The sequence below is a fragment of the Salmo trutta genome, chromosome 27 (genome assembly GCF_901001165.1).
Source record: "Salmo trutta chromosome 27, fSalTru1.1, whole genome shotgun sequence".
Taxonomy (NCBI): Eukaryota; Metazoa; Chordata; class Actinopteri; order Salmoniformes; family Salmonidae; genus Salmo; species Salmo trutta.
Window position 1 is genome coordinate 20,588,397 of NC_042983.1, and position 20,220 is coordinate 20,608,616.

A 20,220-nucleotide genomic window follows, 5' to 3' on the forward strand; every position below is an offset into this window, starting at 1 on the left:
TCTCTTTACGTCACATGATGGCCATGGATACATCATCCTCCTGCCATATTTCAATATATGACTTTTCTGTATAGACATGCTGTTTTGTATGAGTGAGTTGTGGTTAGATCTTTATAACTGTCTCTATTGGCCTCAAGAACAGTGATTATTATGAATATTACAATCTATACACACTATTGGTGGTTAATAACCAGCAAGTTGCCCAGTAGCTGCTAATACCAGCCTATACACAACACACAGGAGGAGAGTCTCCAAGTCTGAGGAATGACATGTCTCTAGTTCAGGACCAGTAGAAGGATATTATTGTCCTCAAAGGAAAGACTGCGACTGAATTCCACCCCTTTTTGATTACGATTTGATAGAAATCATTTTTGAATGCTGGCACCAAGTTCCCCTAATCCTGCCTGGTTTAACACATTCACACATGCCTCCTTGCCTACATTTATTTTATTTTCCGTTGTGGGAGCTGACAAAGGAAGGGAGGAGGAGAGGAGAAGAGAAAACAGATGGAGGCGGGTGGCATTTTTCTAGTAGGAAAAGTGCTCTGACCCTTACAGTACCTGTTTGCTGAGTGGCTGTCGCCCCTGTTCTTTCCCTTGCCTGTTACACAGCATGAACACACAGCCCTCCCACACCAACACAATCAGACACAGCATGGAGGGAGCTGAATTAGGTGTCTGCCAGTAGAAGGACAGACAAGAGGACAATCACAGAATACAGTGCAATGGTAATGGGGGGGGGTGCATTTTGCCAAGTTACTCACTCTTACGGCTGCTTTATACAGTGCAGAGGACAGTATCTGCAATATGAATGGTCAGTCATATTAGTCTACTGTCATACAATGCCAACATGAGTTGACAACCACTATGTCCATTTACGCTTGGTTTTGGATATTGACAGTATCTAATAATGTCAATGTCCCTACTTGTATAGCTATGTAACATACTACTGTAAATATACATGGGATGATGGATAGTCATGTGAAAATTATAGAATTCCAATCTGTTATTCATATCCAATCTTCACAAAAATCACACCTGCTTTCCTATGAGTTTTTATTCAGCTGATTCAAAACATGCTATTAATAAACAGTCATTTCCTGTACAACATCAATTGAGTGCATTGGTCTAAAAATCCGAATGAGCCAGTCAATTGACGAAACTACTTCCATAGCTAGCCTTGATTTGGCCTGTACTACTTTGAAAGAGTGCTGTCCCATTTTTAGACAATATCAAGCTGCCTCATGGAAGTATGCGTCTTCGTTATAAGGATTATTTTAGTCAAACATCACATCTTTGTATGATATAAGTTATTATTTTTGATAAATAACATCTATCCTTGAGAATAAGTGTGCCTGTTGGGAAATAAATAATGTTGAGGTACTTAAATATTCCCTTAAACATAAGACCTGTTAAAAGCATATGGTGATCAAGTGAATGCAATTAAGTGATTCTACATCATGAAGCAAACGAAGGAACCCATACTTTTAAAAACCAGGAAGGAACCGATACTTTTAAAAGCCTCTTAAAATTAAGCAGATATTTAGACAGAGTAAGATTCAGAGCCATATAGAGTAGACTGTGCTATAGTGATCTGGAAACAATAAGCAACTAAAAGGAGGGCAAAAATCTGTCATGTGAAGTGTGAATAAAATCGAAATGGAAATGTAAGTTTCCATAGTAGAGCCTAGATAGAAATCTGCCCTGTGAAGCCTATATGCTATGTGATCAAAATCACCATGGCTTCATTTTTCATAGCCTTAGTGGGGTGGTATACCCCACACAGCCATGAAACATTTGTCCCAGGTGTTGGATCAGACAGGATAATCATGTAGATTTTTTATTTATTTATTGCAATTTTCATAGAAATGTAATTTTGTCATAAAATGGAAAGCTGTCTTGTTACACGTCATAGTGAAGTGCCCCAAAAGAAAGTCTACTAATGCTGTTGGACTTTTTGCTACATTGGTATAGTATGAAGATCAAAAACAGGAACATAATCTTGTAATTATGTTTCTGACACCCATTATTTAGTAACTACCATTCACAAGTTTAATGATTCATGATTAATTAAACAATTAAATTGCACGCTGATCATATCATTTCCTAAAATGAACAAAAGCTAAATATAAAAAAAGACTACACATAACATGTATCAGTTGCGTTTATACAAGTACAATAAGATCTCAATATCACCCAAGGATAACAAAAGTGAAAAGCAGGGTCATTTGTAATCAACAGCAGATAACCGTAACAAATGTGCAGATATAAATTAGGTTTATACTCACAAACAGGATGAATATATCCAATCACTTTGTTCTAATGTGATAACGTTAATTTAAAACAACAGTAAGAACAGTCAAACAGAGGAGGGAAGTTGAACTCAGTCTCCGTTAACTCAGAGGTTTACAGTGCATTCCTGTGGAAAACACTGACCTCTAACTCCCAAGCAGCTGTACAGTACGTTTTTAGGATTGATAACATTCATTTAAAACAACAGTAAGAACAGAGTCAAACAGAGGATGGATATTTAACTCAGTCTCCATTCGCTCAGAGAGGTTTACAGTACATCCATGTGGAATACATTTACCTGACTCCCAAGCAGCTGGAGAGTGTTTTTAGGATGGAGTTGGCGGATCATACCTCACATTCTCTGGATCCTGAGATTGTGCAGGTGTAGGCCCTTGTGTCATTTACCAATGGATCCATGGTCTGAGAGTTTGTATAAGTCAAATAATACTCTTGTAACTGAGAGTTAAGGTTAAGCTTCTGCTTCCGGGCCTTTTTTCTGTGCTTGCGGTTCACTGAGTGCTGCTGCAGCTGCCTCATGGTATTGGGGTAGCGCTTCCATGAGACATAAATTACCAGCAGGATCAATGACACAGAGAGAAATAGGGCTACACTGCCTGCAATGATTTTATGGAAGGCCATGTGCTCAAACTCTAGTTCTGGGAAAAATGATGAGGATTCTGGAGAGATTGAGGTCATGAGTATGGACTCCCTTGTGTCTTTTTCTGTCACAGTGGGAGAGACAGGTTGTGGAGTGAGTCTTTGTACTGTTGATGCAGATATCTCTTGGGTTGTTGTGGTCGTGGAAGGAGGAGGTGTGGTATGCTTTTTGGTGTCCACAACTGAGGCTGTGGTTTGCCTCATGATCATCGCTGTGGTTTGCTCTACAACTGATATGTTCACACAGATTGTGTAGTTCCTCACTATGTCCATCACTCTGTCTCCCTGAACTGACTTGGGGCTGCTGCATATCATTTTGATGTCCTTTGAGCCTCTGAAGTTCTTCAGCCAGGTCACCAGGGGGCAGATGGTAGGGCTGCAGTCCCAGGCATTACCCACCAGGCTGATGGTGGTGAGGGAGACCCAGGCTGAAACCACATCCTGAGACATGTTGCTCAGCTTGTTGGATTCAAGATGGAGTATTTGTAAGTTTGGCATACACTGGAAAACAGCTGGGTCCAGAATCTGGATGTCATTTCCTGAGAGGTCTAATTTCTGCAGAGTATGCCAGATCCATGGCAGGCCCTGATTGACGGCTCGTATCCGGTTCCATTGCAAGTAGAGGACCTGTAGATTGCTAAGGCGTGGGAAAATAAACAAATTAATCCTTGAAAATTGATTATGCTCCAGATGAAGCTCTTTCAACTTGAACAGCCCCAAGAAGGTGGTGCGGAATAGGGTGCGTAGGTGATTGTAACCCAGGTCCAGGAACTCCAGGCTGCGACACTCCAGAAAAGTCCGTACAGGTATACTGTTGAGACCATTGGACCGTAGGTGAAGGTTTTGGAGCTTACGCAGACCATAGAAATGACCTGGCTGCAGAGACTGTAGCTGGTTGTAGGAGAAATCAAGATTGCGCAGGTTTGGTACAGCATTGAAAGCCTTATTGTGTAAAAGTGTGATCTTGTTGGAGCTAAGAATCAGTTCTTTGAGCCTACGCATGCCCTGAAAGGCTAAGCTATCTATGGCGGTGATGGAATTGTGGTCCAGGTAGAGCCAGATGAGCTGGTTGAGATGAGCGAATTGGTAAGGCAGCAGAGTCACTAAGCGGTTGAAGCGCAGGGACAGACCCTGGCATCCAGTAGAGATGTTTTCTGGAATGTCTTGAAAAATGCCAGACTCGCAATAAACAATCTTCCCTTCACAGCGACAACTTGCTGGGCACATTCTCTCCCCCTTGCTGTGCAGCAGAAGAAAAGACGTCAGGAGAAAAAGACATGACAGCCTCCTGTCCCAAACTAGGGAACCTGTAGAAGAGAAGAGATTGAGTGCATGGGGCTATCAAAGCACATACCCCCCATTTCAATATGGTGCCCTGTCACTGTGCAATGTCCATGACAAAGTAGATTGATTTTCAGACCGATTTTTCTTTTGCAGTGGCATTCTGTGAAGTGACATTCCGGTAAAGAATGGGTGATGGGTGTTTTATTCTAAGCCAGAAATGCACAGCAGTAGATAACGGACTCTGAAGAACTTTCACATTTCGCATCAGCTCAAAAGAATTACATTGTTTTCACTTTAAATCTAACACAAATGGAACATGGCTAATTTATATGTAATGTGCCAAATATAAAAAAGGAAAGGCATATTTATCATGGATCAATCTATTTTTTTTTTTTTACATCTGGATTAGAAAACCCTATATAATACATTTGCTGGTTGTACATTGAATAGGAAAAGCAAGCATCAACGAATGTCATGTAACAAATCTTCAAAGCGCCATGTAACTTTAATGAAATAGATAGATTTGTCATTTCATTTCGTTTCATTGGTGGTCACTTACTCATGGCGTTAGTAAAATAGCGGCAATCCTTTCAGCACCAGGAAACTGTCCAAATAATTAATTTAACTCCTTTCATTTGACACACGCCTGCTCTTCCACTAGAAAACTCTAATTATTGCCTGAATTGCCTCACGAGTTTCAAGAGAGATGCTCACAAATGTGTATCACTGATTATAAGTACGGCATATTTTAAATCGGAATAAAAGACAACAAATAGCGTAAGTAATCTTCCCAACAGTTCAATATATCCGCGGAGGATCGATGAGACGAGGCATAATGCACTCCTCCCCAAATAGTCTATTGGACTGGTATAGTGTCTTCTCCTGGACGCCGAAAAAAGCGAATTACTGGCTATGCGCAATAAACAATTCCGTTTGAGCGTGTCTGATTGCACAACCAAGTGCAACTGCAACACCTTGCTCTCTCTCGCTCTCTACGCACACATGCACGCACACTCGCACGCACACTCGCTAACACACACACAGAGACAGAGAGAATTCCACTGTAAAAGAATCGGTAACATTCAAGTTGCATTATTTATTGAAAGTTGAAATATCAACGTACTTCAACATACTCCAACTATGAAAGATCTATATGTATTTACAAAAGCTACCTTATTCATGAGGAATTCAGGAGAAAGAAATGTAGTCTCCACAATCTGCCAGCTAACATGGGTCAAAAATCGAAAGACTAATATCGCTGTTGTATAGTAGGCCTACTGCCCACAGTATATATAAATAGCATCACAATAAAAGACAACATAATATTAATGTTCTAGACATGTTTCATGGGAAGTTGCAAGAACATTCATGTGTCCAGTTCTCTGAGGGTTAGGAGAATATTCCATCAATGTCCCACCAAACATACACAGAACATGGTTGTCATAACATAAGATATTGTTCTATACATGTTTCATGGGAACATTACAAAAACATTGTCAGGCTGTTGCCTGATAGTCCCAAAGAAGCGCCCCCCTTTTACTGTGCCAATCAAGGCCCTGATTGGTGAACCACTGACAGCACTTTGTCAGTTGGAAAGGTAAGGGATACTCACACATAGTGCTTTCAATTTATTTGACACACAAGATTAAACTGCATGTTCATTTATACAGTAATTATTATTCAACAGTCCTCACCTGGGATTTGAACTCGCAACCTCTTGGTTCACTGTACACCGATCTGCTATACCACCATGTCCGTCTCAGGTATGGGTTAATCTGACTATTCTCATCAACAATTTAAGAGCTTTCTGTATAGTTGTCTAATGTTGGTGGTGCATGTTAACCTGTTTTAATGATACTCCAATAACAAACACCTTAACCACTGTCCCAATAAGGGATATCTCTAGGACATGCTTATTTGGCCAGTGCAGTTAGGCCCTGTCCAGAATAAACCCTACGCCCATCTCCCTAGGCACTTGTATAGATCTGAAACTACTTGATAGGGGTAAGCAATAGGGTAAACACACTGAAGTAAATCTCAGCTCTGTTAAAAGTACACTCAAGAAACACTTTAATTGATAATAGTATCATTCAAACCGTTTAACATTCCCCACCAACATTAGACAACTATACTGAAAGCCTTTAAATTGCTGAAATAAGTTAATCAAATCAATGATGAGAAGAGTCAGATTAACCAATACCAGAGACGGACAAGGTGGCGTAGCGGGAAGAACGAAGTATGTAAGTAAGTTGAAAACACTGTTAAAATCACTGTGTGCATCCCTAACCTTGCCAGCAGACAAAGAGCTGTGACTGGATCAGTGGTTCACCAATTAAGGCCTTGATTGGCTCGGCAACAGTAACAAGGCGTGATGTGTTATGAAACCATTTTTTGGGAGAGTGTTTCTTTGGGACCATCACGGACATCCTGACAACTGATACACATATGTTCCTGCAACGTTCCCATGGAACATGTCTAGAACAATATCTTACGTTCTGAGAACATGACAACCATGTTCTGTGTATGTTTTGTGTGAAGTTGATGGCCTATTCTAACCCACAGAAAACTGGACACATTAGTTCTTGCAACGTTACCATGAAATGTGTCTAGAACATTGATCTTATATTCTGGGAACATGTCAACCATGTTTTGTGTATGTTTGGTGGGATGTTGATGGAATTTTCTCTTAACCCGCAGAAAACTGAAAACATGAATGTTCTTGCAACGTAACCATGAAGCGTGTCTAGAACATGTGCAGTTCAGGTCAGCAATAACAGAGAGAACAATCTCTCCTAATATCTCAATGCATTTGGGAAATCAGTGCAGTTTATACTGATGACAGGATAAAAGGACATTTTGGCCTTCTGCGATTTCTTATCAGACGTAAGATTGGATTTTAGTTTTTAAATCTCTAGCCACCACACGTCAGGGCGGACATGATGGCACTATAATTTTGTAATGGGTCGTTGTTCACACAGTTGGTCATGTGAACTCTGCCACCAATGCTCAGCAGTGTTTTTTAATTGATAATTTCATCAAGAACTGTCACACCCTGATCTGTTTCACCTGTCTTTGTGCTTGTCTCCACCCCCCTCCAGGTGTCGCCCATCTTCCCCAGTGTATTTATACTTGTTCTGTCTGTTGCCAGTTCGCCAAGCCTACGGTACCAGCGGTTTTCCCCTTGCTCCTCTCTTTATATAGTTCCTGTTTTGACCATTCTGCCTGCCGTTCTGTACCTTGTCACACCACCATGGATTATTGACCTCTGCCTGCTGTGACCCCGAGACTGCGTGCCGTTCTGTACCTTATGGACTCTGATCTGGATTACTGACCTCTGCCTGCCCTTGACCTGTTGTTTTGCCTGCCCCCTGTTCTAGTAATAAACTTTTGTTACTTCGACACTGTCTGCATCTGGGTCTTCTCCTGAAATGTGATAAGAACAAAGATTCATTGACATGTCCCATATTTATTTGAGGAAAAAAACAATACAAAAAGGTCTCTGCACCCGAAACCAAATCTTGTGTGTGCACTGACCGCTGGTTTTGTCTGTCATGAGAGAAGAAACAATCTTACAGTATATTGACGTAATCACTGTTACATATGCTTCTTGGCCTTTTCACCCTGGGGAGAAAAATAAAACAGATTTACTGTTAAGTCATGACAACTTGTGACATAATGATGACGATGATACTAGAGCAACCAGTAACGGACAAGATCAACAGTTGTCCTTTTCTGTTTGAGTTGTACAGTGTATTTCAGTGATCTGAGTCAATTACAGTACCTTTATGATATTCCCCAGCTCCAGTAGCGTCTGTTCATGCTTTTCATGCTCCGGCTTGACTATCTGTTTCTGGATCCCAGGGGTGCCTGCATCCTTCACCATCTGAAGAAAGTTATTCTCCTGTAGAATAGCAACCACCAACATCACCTGGAATTAGCATACAGGGACTGTAGATCTTTAACTAAAGCATTTACACTGAAGAAAATTATATATAAACGCAACATTTAACAATTTCAAAGATTTTATTGAGTTACAGTTCATAAAAGGAAATCAGTCAATTGAAATACACTCATCAGGCCCTAATCTATGGATTTCACATGACAGGGATGTTAACAAAATTGTGCACAAGATTGTAAAGAAAGAAGATTTTTGAGAGTATGGAACATTTCTGGGATCTTTTATTTCAGCTCATGAAACATTGGACCAACCCTTTACATGTTGCGTTTATGTTTTTTCAGTGTATTATATAATCAAATATGTTTTATTGTCACATACGCCAGATATGTGCAGTGAAATGTGTTGTTTTAACACAGGAGCAAAGCTGTTTTACAGAATATTTCTTTCTGCAGTGATCTCATTTCAGCCTTGGCCACACATCTACATAATCTCCATTGCGCTTTGTGTCCTATATTTTGTTTGTAAGAGCTTTTCCAGCTCTTGCAGTCCTTCCAACCCTTTTCCAACACAAATACTGTCACAGGAAGGCAGAATATCTAATAACATTCATTGCATATAAAAGCTACAACAACAAATACAATTTAGCCAATGCAGTTACAGGTGTAACGATCAAGCTAGCTTACCTGTGAATGTACGTCCTGATGAACTGTGTGGTGCATCGTAGTTCACAACACATTTCACCCCGTTGATGACAATGCCTCTGGCAGCAGCATCAGTGCTGATCAAACTTGAACAGAACAAATATATACTGCTCAAAAAAATAAAGGGAACACTTAAACAACACATCCTAGATCTGAATGAAAGAAATAATCTTATTAAATACTTTATTCTTTACATAGTTGAATGTGCTGACAACAAAATCACACAAAAATAATCAATGGAAATCCAATTTATCAACCCATGGAGGTCTGGATTTGGAGTCACACTCAAAATTAAAGTGGAAAACCACACTACAGGCTGATCCAACGTTGATGTAATGTCCTTAAAACAAGTCAAAATGAGGCTCAGTAGTGTGTGTGGCCTCCACGTGCCTGTATGACCTCCCTACAACGCCTGGGCATGCTCCTGATGAGGTGGCGGATGGTCTCCTGAGGGATCTCCTCCCAGACCTGGACTAAAGCATCCGCCAACTCCTGGACAGTCTGTGGTGCAATGTGGCGTTGGTGGATGGAGCGAGACATGATGTCCCAGATGTGCTCAATTGGATTCAGGTCTGGGGAACGGGCGGGCCAGTCCATAGCATCAATGCCTTCCTCTTGCAGGAACTGCTGACACACTCCAGCCACATGAGGTATAGCATTGTCTTGCATTAGGAGGAACCCAGGGCCAACCGCACCAGCATATGGTCTCACAAGGGGTCTGAGGATCTCATCTCGGTACCTAATGGCAGCCAGGCTACCTCTGGCGAGCACATGGAGGGCTGTGCGGCCCCCCCAAAGAAATGCCACCCCACACCATGACTGACCCACCGCCAAACCGGTCATGCTGGAGGATGTTGCAGGCAGCAGAACGTTCTCCACGGCGTCTCCAGACTCTGTCACGTCTGTCACGTGCTCAGTGTGAACCTGCTTTCATCTGTGAAGAGCACAGGGCGCCAGTGGCGAATTTGCCAATCTTGGTGTTCTCTGGGAAATGCCAAACGTCCTGCACGGTGGTGGGCTGTAAGCACAACCCCCGCCTGTGGACGTCGGGCCCTCATACCACCCTCATGGAGTCTGTTTCTGACCAATTGAGCAGACACATGCACATTTGTGGCCTGCTGGAGGTCATTTTGCAGGGCTCTGGCAGTGCTTCTCCTGCTCCTCCTTGCACAAAGGCGGAGGTAGCGGTCCTGCTGCTGGGTTGTTGCCCTCCTACGGCCTCCTCCACGTCTCCTGATGTACTGGCCTGTCTCCTGGTAGCGCCTCCATGCTCTGGACACTACGCTGACAGACACAGCAAACCTTCTTGCCACAGCTCGCATTGATGTGCCATCCTGGATGAGCTGCACTACCTGAGCCACTTGTGTGGGTTGTAGACTCGTCTCATGCTACCACTAGAGTGAAAGCACCGCCAGCATTCAAAAGTGACCAAAACATCAGCCAGGAAGCATAGGAACTGAGAAGTGGTCTGTGGTCCCCACCTGCAGAACCACTCCTTTATTGGGGGTGTCTTGCTAATTGCCTATAATTTCCACCTGTTGTCTATTCCATTTGCACAACAGCATGTGAAATTTATTGTCAATCAGTGTTGCTTCCTAAGTGGACAGTTTGATTTCACAGAAGTGTGATTGACTTGGAGTTACATTGTGTTGTTTAAGTGTTCCCTTTATTTTTTTGAGCAGTGTATATATATTATTATATATTTGGCAAAGAAAATAGAACGTTAAATTATCCTCAAACAGATACTCATACTCACAGTTGGATCTTTCCCTGTTCAAACTCCTTGAGGGTTCTCTTCCTGTCATTGGGAGTCGTGAGGAGAACTCAGCTGCCTGCACTCCACCAAAAAGCTGCACTAGCAGATACAGTCTGTTAGAGAGAACAGAGAGCAAATCATATGGCTGTGGACATCATCAAATAATGCATGAAGGAGAAGGCCAGGGAAGATTCACCAACCTGTGAGCGGCTTCTCTGGAATTGATGAAGTACAGAATGGGACTAAACTTCAGGCACAGTATGAGATGGAGGATGAGGAGGGGCTTCTTACTCAGAGTGCAGGGCACATAGTACTCCCCCCAAAAAGAGACAACAGTGACACATTGCTCTGGGATATAGGAGAAATAAAAAATCTCTTGCAATAATTTTTTGGTAAAGTACTGTCAGGCCCTGGGGGAAGTTGAACCTCTCTTGAGACTCAGGGTGGGGTCGTTGACTGACTATGGACCGAGCTGAAGAGTCTGGGCTGATGCAGGCCTAGCTGCTGCAACTTCTCTGGATTCTGAGTCAGTGTGGCTGAGAACAGGAGCTTCCGTTAGAGGCATCTGAGGTGATGCCACAAATAAAAAACAGAAATGTTTAAATCACCGAAATGCATATATCCGAGAATAATGTGTGAAAGCACACAATACATAGGTGTAGTACAGTTTGTATTTTCTAACAAACAAACCACATAGTTGCCAGTCCTGAATTTCCAGTACTGTGTGACAGAATCCTGAGAAGTGTGAGGTCTTACCTTGCTGTAGTGATAAGTGCAGGCTCTGTCCTCTTGAAGATCGAGACTGCTTCAGAACCCATCTTGGATCTGTAAACTGCCTTGGTCACCTGACTGAGCCAAGACTGGTGCATGCTGTCAATCATCCGGTCTAACTCATCAATGATCTGAGAGAAGGATTTATATTGAGACCATCATGAATTATGAATACTTTAAATACAGTTAGTCATAACATCCATGCAAATAAAATGGACACTGTACTTGGATTAGTGACTCACAAGTAAGCAGAGGTGTTCCAAACTGAAACCATCATTCTTATTGATGTGATCAACCAGTCTCCCAGGGGTTGCGACAACAATGTCTGCCAAACTGTGGCTTGTTCCACCTCTGTAAAAAGAGCTAAATGTATCTCTTTCAGACTGATTTTCTCTTTACAATCATGGTGTTATTTATGCACAAAGGACTATTTTGAGTGAAAGGAAGCTCTAAGCTTAAACAAATAGAATAATTGAATACCTACCAAGGAAGAAAGACCTTGATGTGTCTTGACTGGGTTTCAGAGAGCGATGCCTGCTCTGTGGCAAAAAACCCTTGACCAGCGAGGATGACCACTTTCAAGCTGGTGCCCTCCGCATATGAACTGAATGCTTTGCAAACCTGTTTGGGGAAAAACATTCAACATTTTTCAGTGGATGTGAGCTAACCAAAAATAATCACAAGTTATCTCCATCATGGAGATTGAAGGTTTGACCCTAGTTACCTGCTGTGCAAGCTCTTTGGTGGGCAACACTGTCAAAACCTGGATGTCACATACAACTCGCTTCATCAGTGCCTAAAACGACATGAGAACATCAAACTGATTACCTTCTATCTAATGAAAGAAAACACACCTTCCATAAAAAAATGCATGGCTGATGGTTTAATTCATACCTGAATAACAGGTATAACGAATGCCAGTCTTGCCACTCCCCGTTGGTGCAGACACACAAATGTTTCTGGGTTTGTAGCCCCCTCTTCCAATCAATAGACCTTGAGACATTCTCTAAAATGGCTGGGATGACCTCTGCATGTACTGCACAGTGAACACAATAGAATTTGAGTACTTTCCCCCCATATTATGACAGCAAAACAGATTTTAACTTCTACTCCTTCATGCCTGCTAACCTGGAAAGAGGTGCTGAATTTCATTGCCCTCCAGTTGCTGTTGCAGTTTAGTACAAATTCCTGGGACATCCCTGATGGGGACTAGGTTACTTGTAATATCTCTCTGGATCACATCTGACCCAGTAAGCCACTGGGGCAGGACTCTTTGTACCTAACATATGAAAAACATACAATTGTATATAAAGATAAATATTGACATATTACTAGCTCAAAACATTTTTATCTGCTATATGACAAGTGAATCTGTGGGTGATGAGGATTTCAGATAACCCCCCCCCCCCCCACACTAGAATAGTAGGCCTGGGCGATATGGACAAAATATCATATCACAATATTTTTCACAGTATGGTGGTATTTTATGTTTTTGAATAATAAATGTTCTAAATATGCTTTCGGAGTAGTTCATGACCCTAGGATGGCAACACATAAATTATAAGTGATTTCAATGGGGCTTTTTCCATTTATACGGTTCAATCCAACTTCAAACAAAAATAATTTTCAGCATTGTCATACATTTCCTGCACTTTTATTACAATTTCGTTCCACAAATCGAATTGCACCGAATCATTTCAAACTAAAAGTATTGTATCGTAGCCCATGTATCTAGATGCGTATCAAATCGTGCTTGTAAGGAGAGATGCACATCTCTAGTACAATTTCCCACTACAAGTTATATCAATGTGATAGTACACTTAACCAAAATACAGTACCTTTTGAATAATCTTTTTCTCAAAATCATCCCATCTAAGACCAAGGAGAGAAGCAAAGACACAATAAGGAATACAAATATAAAAATGTATTCGTATGAATGTTATACCGTTTCAAATGTAAATGTGTGACAAAATGATGGATACAGACCTTTGTCTTCTGTTAGTTGTATATTTTTTGTATAATTTTTCTTCTTTGTGTGCATTATCACCTTAGGAAAGTTATTCAGGGTCAGGTGGAGACCTGTTGGTTTACTTTCTCTTTCCTCTTCTTTGGGTGTTTTGTCTCCTCGAGGTTGTCTCCCTTGTTTTTTATTTTCTTCTTCAGAGGTGTCCCTGTCATTCTGAACTATTGTTTTTGACTTGTGTTCCCCTTGACATGCCAAGCTCTGTTGCTCCTTGACTTTGGCCTTCCTCTGAAGCTTAGCCAACAATGCTTTGGATCGAGACTCGTTGCTAGAGCCATCACCAAGGTATCTATGAAAAGCATATTGTCATTGTACTTCGTTTCAGGTCCCTAGTTTATTTAACGTTACTGTACACTTTATAAACACACGCATTACTACATTAATCCAGGTTGCTAGCCATCACACAACAAACACAAACAGTGAACATACATATTAATAAGTAACAGAGCTATTGTTCAAATGTTGAAATGGGCTACAACAAAAAGATGTGGGCAAACTTAATGTAGCTCTATCAGCCTATCCACGGATGGCTAGCTGGAAATTAAATCAGGAGTCTACAATATGACAATGCATTTCAAACAGTTCACTATGTCAACTATTAAGAGTCGATACAATTTAGATCTCGGCTTTGCTTTTACCAAAGATATTAACCACATTTCTCTCTGCATTTACACACATGTATTTTCCTGTTGACAGTCGCTTTAAAACGACGTTGGTCGCTTTTTGATGCGAAAAGAGGATTGACCACTTAAAAATATAAAAGGAAATGTTTTCTTCCTATCTTGTGAGTAAGTAAAGCTATTCTAATTATCCTCTTTGTTAATATATATATTGTTCATATTTTTGCTTAGTGATAACAATATTTATATATTTTAAAACCGCAGTTAACGCGTTATAAAACAAGCAGCTTTTTCTTTAAGACCCCTTCCACCCTGTAACGTGCAACCTTCCAAATGATGACGCCGTCCAATGAAAACAAAGGATGGACAGTGCGCTAATTTTCAAAATTAGCTTTTCAGGCTAGCCAGAAAGCTAACGTTATTCATCAAGTGAAAGGGACGACTTTTTCACAATGGCAGAGGAATCTGCTGTCAAAGTCTGTGTACACGTTCGACCTCTCATAGAACGGTGAGGCTATTTTCTCACCTTAAAATATAGCTAGTTAGTTTACTGAACAAGTGACGTTAACGGTTTTGATTAAAGTTAGCTAACGTTAGTTCTAGTTACAGTAAGTTAGTAGGTAACTAATCTAGCAAGCTAGCAAAGCCAACAAATATGATTTGTACCAACTACATGATTGTATAATAACTGTAAACTGATCAAGTTGAGACATTGGCTTGCTAACTACCTACAATAGCTTTATCTGTGGTGGATCTCTGTAATGTTGTTCATCTATCGTCGTAGGGAGGAAACTGCTGCAGAAAGCGCCGAGACGGTCAAGTTGTATTGGAAAGCTGATATGCAGACAATTCATCAGGTTGACGATGGAAATTTTACCAACAACTTCAGTTTCGGTGAGTTTTCCTAAAGGCGAGTATGAATGTTGGCCGGACATGCAGGCAATAACGTGAATCACTTATTTGTATGATTTGTTTCCTTACAGACCGTGTATTTAGTGCTGAAGAAACAACTCTACAGCTGTGCCAGGAACTTGCAAAGCCTCTTGTCTCCACTGTTGAAGGTTATAATGGTAAGGGATTGTGAACAAGTGCAATGCTGTATCTACACTGAACAAAAATATTAACGCAATATGTAAAGTGTTGGTTCCATGTTTCATGACCTGAAATAAAAGATCTCAGAAATGTTCGATACTCTCAAACTTATTTCTCTCCAATTTTGTGCACACATTTGTTTATCGCTGTTAGTGAGCGTTTCTCCTTTGCCAAGGTAATCCATCCACCTGACTGTTCTGGCATATCAAAAATCAGATTAAACGGTGTAATCATTACACAGATGCACCTTGTGCTGGGGACAATAAAAGGCCACTCTAGAAAGTGCAGTTTTGTCACACAACACAATGCCACAGATGTCTCAAATTTTGAGGGAGTGTGCAATTGGCATGTTGACTGCAGGAATGTCTACCAGAGCTGTTGCCACATAATTGAATGTTAATTTCTCTACCATATGCCACCTCCAATGTAGTTTTAGAGAATTTGGCAGGATTTCCAACCGGCCTCACAACCGCATACGGTTGTGAGTCCGGTTGGTGCGTGGTGGTGCGTGCGGTTTGCTGACATCAATGTTTTGAACAGAGTGCCCCATGGTGGCTGTGGGGTTATGGTATGGGCAGACATAAGCTACGGACAACTAACACAATTACATTTTATCAATGGCAATTTGAATGCACAGAGATATCGTGACGAGATCCTGAGGTCCATTGTGCCATTCATCTGCCACCATCACCTCGTGTTTCAGCATGATATTGCAAGGATCTGTACACAATTCCTAGAAGCTGAAAATGTCCTAGTTCTTCCACGGCCTACATACTCACCAGATATGTCACCCATTGAGCATGTTTGGGATGCTCTGGATTGACATGTACGACAGCGTTTTCCAGTTCCCACCAATATCCAGAAACTTCACACAGCCATTGAAGAGGAGTGGGACAACATTCCACAATCAACAGCCTGATCAACACTGAAGTAGATGTGTCGTGCTGCATAAGGCAAATGGTGGTCACACCAGATACTGAGTGGTTCTCTGATTCACACCCCTACTTTTTCACTCCCCTACTGATATCTGTATTCCTAGTAATGTGAAATCCATAGATTTGGGCCTAATGAATTTTTCAATTGACTGATTTCTTTATATGAACTGTAATTAAGTAAAATCTTTGAAATTGCTGAGTTTATATTTTTGTTAAGTATAGATTATAGTATGTTGACCATAAATATATTTTGAATACTTAGTAACACTATTTAAACAATAATTGTATTTGAAATCTTTATGGCTTTGACTTGTTTATTGACATAGCTATATTAAATGGCAAACATTTTCTCAGGAACAATATTTGCTTATGGACAAACTGCATCTGGGAAGACATTCACTATGATGGGGAGTTCTATTACTCCAGGAGTTATACCCTTTGCCATAGAGGATGTCTTCCAGGCTATAAAAAAGGTGAGTAGTTGTTGATAGAAAATAAACCGTCATATGCATGTGTAAGATGTGTTGTAAGTGGTTTGCTTTTAATTATTTTACTTCAGTGTCCAAAAAAGGAGTTCCTTCTGAGGGTGTCATACTTGGAGATCTACAATGAAACAGTGACAGATTTGCTCTGTGACAGTTGGAAAAGGAAGCCTCTAGAAATCCGAGAGGGGAACAATGTAAGACAATAGAACTGTTGGACTACAATAATCAAGATATGACTGGTGTTTTTAAATAGTGAAATGTCTGTCTTTGCAGAAATATTTCTATGTCGCTGACCTAACTGAGGAACTGGTGACATCTACTGAGCAAACCCTTGCGTGGCTTAGAAAAGGAGAAAGTAAAATGCTCTTATTCCTTATTTAAACCATCATGTTAGATTAAATATAATCCATGTATTGACTTTAACATACTGACACTATTCAATGTTAAATGTATGCCCTAGTGAATCGGCATTATGGAAAGACAAAAATAAACCAGTGACGCAGTCGCTCACACACAATTTTCCGCATGGTAAGACACTTTATTACACATCACAATAGACAATGCATATCTGGTTATCTGCCTGCTGGAAATAATGCTGGTGTTTTTTCTCAGTTCTTGGAGACTCGTGACATGGGTAACCCTGCATCTGGTGAAAATTCAGACAGCGCCATTATTGTGTCCCATTTGGTAAACTGCCACAGTCAAGTGTGTTTGGTGAACTCAGATGTGTCCTCCATTTTGTATTTTCTTACTAGTCTCATTTTCATGTAGAATTTGGTTGACCTTGCTGGGGCTGAGAGAGCAAGTCAAACAGGTGCTGAAAGTAAGTGGTTTGATATTTGTGCTTATGTAACAACAGTGTGAAATATCTGAATCTGAACAACCTTCCTTTGGTGGTTGAGTTCAGTTGCATTTTGTGATTTTTGACATCTGATATTGTAGGTACACGTTTCAAAGAAGGATGTAATATAAATCGCAGCCTGTTCAACCTCGGTCAAGTGATCAAGAAACTGTCTGATGAAACCCAGAAGTAGGTGTTTGGTTACTTACCATTTTCCACAGCATTTGTGTAACTTATGCAATTTGTTTAATGTTCATTAATGTGATTTTTATCCATACATTCAGGGGTTTTACTAACTACAGGGACAGTAAACTCACCCGTATCCTCCAAAATTCCTTGGGTGGAAATGCAAAAACTGTCATCTGCACAATCACCACAGTTACTGTGGAAGAAACGCTTAGCACTCTTCAAGTGGGTGAAATATTTGTCCATCTTAAATCTTTATTTTAAATTATTAATATCAGACAAATGTAACATTAATTTTTAAATAAAGTATCTGCCCATCTCTACAATGTAGTTTGCTAGTGCAGCAAAGAACATGAAGAATGACCCGCATGTCACAGAGGTTTCTGATGACGAAGCCCTTCTTTGAAGATACAGAAATGAAATTGTGGACCTCAAGCGCTGACTTCATGAGGCAAGTCTAGCTGTACTGGCTATTGGGGTTCTTTAGAAATGTTGCCGGCTTTCCTATCGAAGAATTGACCCTTTTTACAACTGCAATTTCAACCTTTATTTTTGTGCACTGTCTTAGGTCTCTTCAGTCACTCAAACAACCGCGACAGAGAAGGAGACTCTGTCCCAGATTTTGCAAGAGAAGGACCAGCTCCAAAGAGAACAAGAGGACAGGATTAAGAATTTAACCAAACTTCTAGTCACCTCCTCAGACTTTGTTTCCATCAAAAAGGTTGACTTTTAGTGCCTTACAGGTATGTATCTGATGCTTAATTCCTTAAAAGTTGTACTTCTTGGTTATTTTTACTTTGTTTTACCATGTCTTTATATTTGTAAAGATGCCGAAACGGAGGGTTACGTGGGATGGAAAACTGCCATCACCAGCCTTCCACCAAGCTGGAGAGTCTGACCTAAGCTTTGCTGAGCCTTTTCTCAAAAGGAGAAAAGCTGATATGTCTGTCTTGACAGAGCAGAATGAGGGTAATAACCATAGGAAAAATAAACTAAATGTCAGTGGCAGCTTTTATTCTGCTATACGGTATGCTATATTTTGCCATACTGCCACATAAATCATGTTCAATAGCTTTTTTTCTGTTTGTGTATTCACAGATGGCGATGAGTTAGATTCTACCCTTGACATGGAGATGAACCAGAGCAGTGTGACTGCGTAGTTTAGCAGAAAGGTGAACATGGACTATTGCCATCTTATCGTAACGCCGCATTACCTTCTTGTTGTCCTTCATACTCATGTTCCTGCATTCTCTTCTGTTCTAGTGAATTTTTATCTCCAAACCAGTTGAACAAATTGTCTGAGAAGGTGTCCCGTCTGGAGATCCAGCTGGAAAATGAGGCTCGGTAGAAGCATGAGGCCATGGAGAAAGTGGAGACTTTCGAGAGGAGGGTTGCCGAACTGGAGATGCAGCTAGAGAAGTTGCAAATGCCCACTGATGCACAGCTGGAAAACGAAGTTCAGCAGAACCAGGAGGCCATAGAGAAAGTGGTGGTTTTTGAGAGCAGGGTTGCTGAACTAGAGAAGCGGCTAGAAGGAAAAGTCACAAATGCCTGCTGATGCACAGGAGGCCATGGTGAAGGTGGTGACCTTTGAGAGGAGGGTTGCTGAACTGCAGAAGATGCTACAGGAAAAGTCTCAAATTTCCACTGACTCACAGGAGCAGGTTGGCTATCACCAATGCCTTCTCACTGGTTTATCATGCAGAATGTCAGAAATCATTTCATCTAAATGCAAAAATGGTCCAACTGTCATTCTTTACAGATGAAAAGGGGATTTGAGGAGACTATTCAACTCTGTGAGACGTTGGTGTCTGAGAAGGTATGTAGCTATAATTTGATTTTCTGTTATTTTTGTATTGAATTCTCACCTCACCATGTGGTCTGTCAACAGGAAATGGTTGCTGCTGAACGTGATTATCTCAAGCAGGAGCTCAACATTCTAATGGGATGGACTGAAAACTTGAAGAAAGAAAAGGCTGCACTTCTTCAGGAGATGGAGGAGTTCAATTCTCTGGAAGAGGAGAGCAAAAGAGAATATAAGGTATTACAGACTGCTGCAAAGATTGCGTAGATATGTCGAAAGTTATATAACCAATCTATTTCAATGTAGTAGTTAAGCAAATTGGAATGTACTATGTATGGCATAAGACAATTGCAAGTCCATGAATGTCATAGGGACTTACTATAAGTCATGTGCTTGTAACCTTTTGTATAACTACAGAAAGAACTACTGAATGAAATGTCCTCCTTAAAGAAGGCTGTGGAGGCATCTAGATGCAAATCTCAAGAGCTTGAGGTGAGACTACAAATGTTTAGGCAGGAGCAAGAAGGGAGGCTAACGAGATGTATTGTATGTCAATGAGTGCTGGGTTGCATGGCTTTTGATTGATTTGCCAATTACGGTCCATCCCTAGGCTAATCTGGTGGCAATGTCAGAGGAGCTGAAAAAGAAAGACAACTGGGCAGAGGAACTGCAAAGATCGGTACATTCATTTAAAATCATTTTAGCATTCACCACACTGGTGTAACATAGCCATCATACTTTTCTCTTTCAGAGTGACATTGACTTGGTCCAACAAGTGAAGCAGCTGCGACACACTCTGGACGATGCTGAGGGGCTGAGCCGTGACACTAGGAAGGAGTGGGCCCACCTGCGCAGTGAAAGTATCTCACTCAAAGA

The 20,220-nt window shown here is 40.9% G+C and overlaps 4 protein-coding genes and 1 pseudogene across 4 annotated transcripts; 3 read left to right on the forward strand and 2 right to left on the reverse strand.

Annotated features, from left to right (window-relative positions):
* Positions 1-1,831: 1,831 nt before the first annotated feature.
* LOC115164063 (leucine-rich repeat transmembrane neuronal protein 4-like) lies at positions 1,832-8,157 on the reverse strand. Its single transcript, XM_029716182.1, has 4 exons — positions 8,014-8,157; positions 7,831-7,853; positions 7,565-7,587; positions 1,832-4,255 (listed from the first exon to the last, which is right to left on the reverse strand). Exons 1-4 carry the CDS (start codon positions 8,155-8,157, stop codon positions 2,637-2,639), a joined length of 1,809 nt encoding a protein of 602 aa, XP_029572042.1. The 3' UTR covers positions 1,832-2,636.
* Positions 8,158-8,809: 652 nt separating this feature from the next.
* On the reverse strand, positions 8,810-13,753 carry LOC115164064 (ATP-dependent RNA helicase DDX51-like; annotated as a pseudogene).
* Positions 13,754-14,387: 634 nt separating this feature from the next.
* On the forward strand, positions 14,388-15,187 carry LOC115164562 (centromere-associated protein E-like). Its single transcript, XM_029717192.1, has 3 exons — positions 14,388-14,509; positions 14,786-14,895; positions 14,985-15,187. Exons 1-3 carry the CDS (start codon positions 14,454-14,456, stop codon positions 15,083-15,085), a joined length of 267 nt encoding a protein of 88 aa, XP_029573052.1. The 5' UTR covers positions 14,388-14,453; the 3' UTR covers positions 15,086-15,187.
* Positions 15,188-16,407: 1,220 nt separating this feature from the next.
* LOC115164565 (centromere-associated protein E-like) lies at positions 16,408-17,076 on the forward strand. The gene is made up of 4 exons (XM_029717195.1): positions 16,408-16,501; positions 16,588-16,707; positions 16,787-16,868; positions 16,974-17,076. The coding sequence occupies exons 1-4, from the start codon at positions 16,430-16,432 to the stop codon at positions 17,009-17,011; spliced, it is 312 nt and encodes a 103-aa protein (XP_029573055.1). The 5' UTR covers positions 16,408-16,429; the 3' UTR covers positions 17,012-17,076.
* Positions 16,941-18,168, forward strand: LOC115164564 (centromere-associated protein E-like). The gene is made up of 7 exons (XM_029717194.1): positions 16,941-17,041; positions 17,126-17,200; positions 17,285-17,336; positions 17,456-17,543; positions 17,639-17,765; positions 17,872-17,991; positions 18,109-18,168. Exons 1-6 carry the CDS (start codon positions 17,039-17,041, stop codon positions 17,944-17,946), a joined length of 420 nt encoding a protein of 139 aa, XP_029573054.1. The 5' UTR covers positions 16,941-17,038; the 3' UTR covers positions 17,947-17,991; positions 18,109-18,168.
* The last annotated feature ends 2,052 nt before the right edge of the window (positions 18,169-20,220 follow it).